General features: G+C 60.2%; 1 protein-coding gene across 1 annotated transcript in view; it reads left to right on the top strand.

The window, feature by feature from the left end:
• Positions 1 to 1,361: 1,361 nt before the first annotated feature.
• The window catches only part of CYTL1 (cytokine like 1), a 76,340-nt gene continuing 75,670 nt past the window's right edge, over positions 1,362 to 2,031 (top strand). The window contains exon 1 of the mRNA XM_045289483.1: positions 1,362 to 1,514. Within this exon, the coding sequence (XP_045145418.1) occupies positions 1,362 to 1,514 (153 nt within the window). The remainder of the gene's footprint in view (positions 1,515 to 2,031) is intronic.

A 2,031-nucleotide genomic window follows, 5' to 3' on the forward strand; every position in this document is an offset into this window, starting at 1 on the left:
GTCTGCTGAGATGACCTTAGGCACGCGAGGTGCTGGCCCAGCCCCAGATCCCAGCAATGGCTCAGCTGCTGCAGGTTGGAGGTTCAAGGCCACCCAGAGGGCTGCAGAAGAAAGGCCTGGTGAGCTTCCGAAAGACCACTGTCACCGAGCCGGTTCCAACCCACAGCGACCCTGCCGGGCAGAGTCTAATGGGCCCTCTGGGGTTCCTGAGACTTAACATTACGAAGGGAGCAGACAGCCTCATCTTTCTCCCTCCAAGAAGCTGGTGGCTTGGAACTGCTGACCTTACGGTGAGCAGCTCAGAGCATAGTCCACCACGCCCGCAGGGCTCCTCTCTGAAAGGTCAGCAGCCATTGAGAACCCCCACAGGGCAGGCCTGCTCCACATGGAGTGAGGAGTGGATGGAGGGGCGAGGGAGCGAGGGGATAACATGAATCCACATCAATTCAAAGGCGAGCAGTTCCCCAGGAGCCCTGGTCCTCAGGACACATCTGAGCGGCGCCCACGGGGTCTCTATCTCCAATCCTTTGCCGTCCGGCTGTTCCGACTCTCAGCAACCCTATCTCGCTCACTCCCTGCCGACGAGTCCGTGCTGGCTCACAGCGACCCCTGGGGATTTCTGAGACTGAACCGATTCACCGGAGTAGAAAGCCCAGTCTTTCTCCCGAGGAGCTGCTGATGGTTTTGAACAGCTGACCATGCGATCCAGCCCAATGTGTAACCACGATGCTACCCGGGCTCCCAGCTGTCGACCCTATAGGACAAGGTAGAACTGCCCTTGTGGGTTTCCGGGACTGCCCTGCTTTACGGGAGTAGAAAGCCCTGTCTCCCTTGAGAGAAGCAGCCGGTGGTTTCAAACCACTGGCCTTTGGGTTAACAGCCCAACCCGTAACCCAATGATGCCAGGGCGCCTTACGGTAGGAAGGGTCCCTTAATTCTTGTCACTTCTCATGCACCGCTCACTCTGCCCCCGGAGATAAACCGTACACAACTGTCCTTGTTAGCCCAGAGAGGCCTGACTGGCCACGGCCAGCCTCTCCCATCCATGCCTACATCCCAACACAGCCCCGGTCCTGACACATCCCACTAGACCAGCATGAAAGCCCCGTCAGAGAGAGAACCAGAGAAGGAGGCCCAGTTTTCCTGTTTCCCCTCCAAGTGCAGCCCCTCCTCTGAGTGGGGAGGGGGAGGAGGAGAGGGTGCTCCTCTGAAAGGACCCTGCCCCCACCCACCCACACAGGCCAGTCAGACCTTGGCTGGGGCCCCACAGGAAATGGGGGCGTGTAGCAAGAGGCCTGGACCAAGCCGCCTGGCACTTAAAGGGGCGTCTGCCTCTGGAGCAGCCAGGCCACCTCGCTACCATGCAGCCCAGGCCGCAGACTATGCTGCTGCTGTTGCTCGTGACCTGGCCCCCCGCAGCCCTCCCCGCGCCCCCCACCTGCTACTCCAGGATGCTGAGCCTGAGCAGGGAGATCGAGGGGGCCTTCCAGAGCCTGCAAGCCACGGAGGGCACGGTGAGTCCAGCACCCGGGAGGTCCACTCAGACCCCTGCTCACCCTCTTTTGCTCTGGCCCCTCCCCCACCCCTTCCTGAAGCCCCTCATAGCCGCCTCCCCGAGGGTCCCCTGGGCTGCTGTCTTTAGGGAAGCAGTTAGCCAGACCTCTCTCCTGAAGAACCACCTGATGGGTCTGAACCCCCATTCTTCCCATGGATGGCCGAGGCCATGCCTGCACGGCCACTGGGGGTCCGGCATTCGCTCCCCCACTACCAGCAGCAACATGAAAGACTGTACCCAAGGGGTTGTTGTTCTTGGTGCGAGGGAATATGTTCCGAGAGCCCGCTGTTTTTGTACCAGTCCTTTGTTCCTGCCACTCGGACAAAGGACCTTGTTGTAAAGCACAAAAAAGCTCTCTGCCCAGCCTACGGTGGCCGAGTTTCTCTCAAAGTACACCACATACACGCACACACACACACCTCGCTGCCATCGAGTTGATCCTGGCTCTCAGGGCCCCCGGAGGACAGGGTGGAGCA

The sequence above is a fragment of the Echinops telfairi genome, unplaced genomic scaffold (genome assembly GCF_000313985.2).
Source record: "Echinops telfairi isolate 266 unplaced genomic scaffold, ASM31398v2 ScPeMD7_28;HRSCAF=97, whole genome shotgun sequence".
Taxonomy (NCBI): Eukaryota; Metazoa; Chordata; class Mammalia; order Afrosoricida; family Tenrecidae; genus Echinops; species Echinops telfairi.